General features: G+C 46.7%; 1 protein-coding gene across 1 annotated transcript in view; it reads left to right on the top strand.

Annotated features, from left to right (window-relative positions):
- The first annotated feature begins 943 nt into the window (after positions 1 to 943).
- Positions 944 to 2323, top strand: part of MED9 (mediator complex subunit 9) — a 9920-nt gene continuing 8540 nt past the window's right edge. The window contains exon 1 of the mRNA XM_011359103.2: positions 944 to 1256. Coding sequence (XP_011357405.1) covers positions 1045 to 1256 — 212 coding nt within the window. The 5' untranslated portion in view covers positions 944 to 1044. The remainder of the gene's footprint in view (positions 1257 to 2323) is intronic.

Raw genomic sequence — 2323 nt, 5'->3', positions numbered from 1 at the left:
TCATGTCTTCTTCCGCTCACTAGCTAGGTTTAGGATGGGTGTCCCCATCGCCCAGAAATTATACCTGTTTTGAGGAACATAACCACAAAGCCACCAGAAGTCCCTACTTTGCCCTAGGATGCTAGGGAGTTCTTAAACCAGAACTTGAGAGGTCAGCCATGGATATGAAATTAGAAAGCAGTTTAGGCTCTGCCATGACCCTGAACTAAAAAGCTCTTAGAGGTGAGGAAACTGGGGCCTAGGGGCTTAAGAAACTGGCCTATAGGTATGGAGAGTACCAGACGTTGACTTTCCTCTAAGATATGCTATTTATTCTTGGCACTAATCTCGTTTTGCATTGTATTAGTTAGAACCGCGTTCTCACCCCTCCCCCCACATGTAGCACATCATCTACTACCCAGAAGATGCATATTAAATATTAATGTATTAGTTCCTCCTTGTCCGGCCTTGCAGAACTTTCAGCGACGCAATTTCTATGCCTCTGCATCCTTAGGGCTAGCACAGCATCTTGCCCTATCGGCTCGGTCAGGATTTGCTGCCTCTCCTCCTGCAGGCTCCTGTGTGGAGTAAGCCTGTAGGTTCTTCACCTCTGTATTCTCAATACCCATAGCGCCCCGTGCCTTAATATAACAGGTGCTTACAGTTCAACTTAGTTCTTCCTGAGACCTTCTCTAAGAGCTGGGCCATGCTGAACCTTATTTATCTCAAGCCTTCCTCTGTTAGTGGCTTTTGGACTCTCTTCGTCAAGTGAATAAAAATAAAGTTATTTCTGAAATAAGTCAGTTTCTGACTAGTTAATGATTTAGGTATCTCCACAACCAAATCCAGGCCACTCTATATCCGCCAACCGCCCGTTGCCTAGTAACAGCCGCCTCCACCTCGGTGCTTTTGCCCTGCCTCGCTCCCTAATGCGCACGCTCAGATCCTCCATCCAGGTCCCACCCAACGCTGGCGTGCAGAAGTGACGTTGGATGTTTGCGACGCCTTCGGCGGGCTGGCTGCTCAGGTCCCCGTGACTGTTTAACTGGCGGAATCCCGAGCGCCATGGCCTCCGCTGGGGTATCCACCGGGCGACAAGCCGAGGATGCGTTACCGCCACCCGCCGAGCCACCGCTTCCCGAGACGAAGCCGCAGCCGCCGCCGCCCGTTGCCGCGCCTCAGCCGCAGCAGTCGCCGGCGCCAAGGCCTCAGTCACCTGCAGGCGTGAAAGAGGAGAACTACTCCTTTTTACCTTTGGTTCACAACATCATCAAATGGTAAGGACACAGAAGAGGACCAGCCGCGACACGCCCTCCCGCTCTTGTCACGTTTCAGAGCTGCAAAGGCGTAGGCGCTCTCGGTTACTACCCCACCACCACCATTTTATAGATGGAGAAACTGAGACCCAGAGGGGGAAGAGGCCTTTTCCAAGACCTCACTGAGTCGTTCCATGAGTTCATCAAATATTTGAGCCCTAGAGTTGCCAGACCTCATGATGGATGGCCAGTCGATAGTCTTAAAAATGAAGCCAGCTTAGAGACTAAAAGCACAGGCTGTGCAGTCAAACTGCTCAACTTCGCATCCTAGTGATCTGGAGAAAGTCACGCTTCTCTGAGCCTCAGTTTATTGTGGTTTCCTTTTTTCCACAGATCCGACAGATATGAATCATCTTCCCTGTGTGGCACACTGCTACATGCTATGGGATGTACACAGTAAAAAGGGCCAACTTTTCATCTCCACGTTGCTCACCAGTTAGAAGGGAAAAGAAACAAACGGGAATAACCCAAATTCAGGGTTAGAGGGGTGGCGATTGGAAACATTAAAGAAAAAGACACAGAAGTTGCCCACTAGAAATTGATTCTTGTAGTACTAACTTTGTTCTTCGTATCAAAGCAAGTGATTGTCATCCTTTTGTCCAGTCTTCAGGTTAGCCTGAGTTTCAAACTGATCCTATAAAGGAAACTAAAAACTACAACCAAAAGTTTCCTTGATCCCCATGTTCGCCTAAATTATTTTTACTTTTATGTTATTTATATCCACATGATAATAGGTGTAAACCCCTTTACTTATAGCTCTTATTCAGCTATTAAAAACCAAAACAGAGTAAATTAAAACAAAATTACTATTATAGTAATGTTGAAATGAACATTAATGTGTTCTTGGATGTTTTGCTGAAATGGATTACTTCTCACAACATGAAAGTGTTGGCTGTTAATGGCCCAGCTTCTTTTGAGTTTAACCAGACTGGATTCATTTGATGACCTGATGCTTTCTCTGCTTTTCAAACAACTGCAAAGCCTTCGTTCTCACATTAGACCCTACTTCATTTGGCTTCACTTGGTGT

The sequence above is a fragment of the Pteropus vampyrus genome, unplaced genomic scaffold, assembly GCF_000151845.1.
Source record: "Pteropus vampyrus isolate Shadow unplaced genomic scaffold, Pvam_2.0 Scaffold44, whole genome shotgun sequence".
In the NCBI taxonomy this organism is placed as follows: domain Eukaryota; kingdom Metazoa; phylum Chordata; class Mammalia; order Chiroptera; family Pteropodidae; genus Pteropus; species Pteropus vampyrus.
Note: the sequence above shows the minus strand (reverse complement) of the source record. Positions and strands in the feature narration are given on the sequence as shown.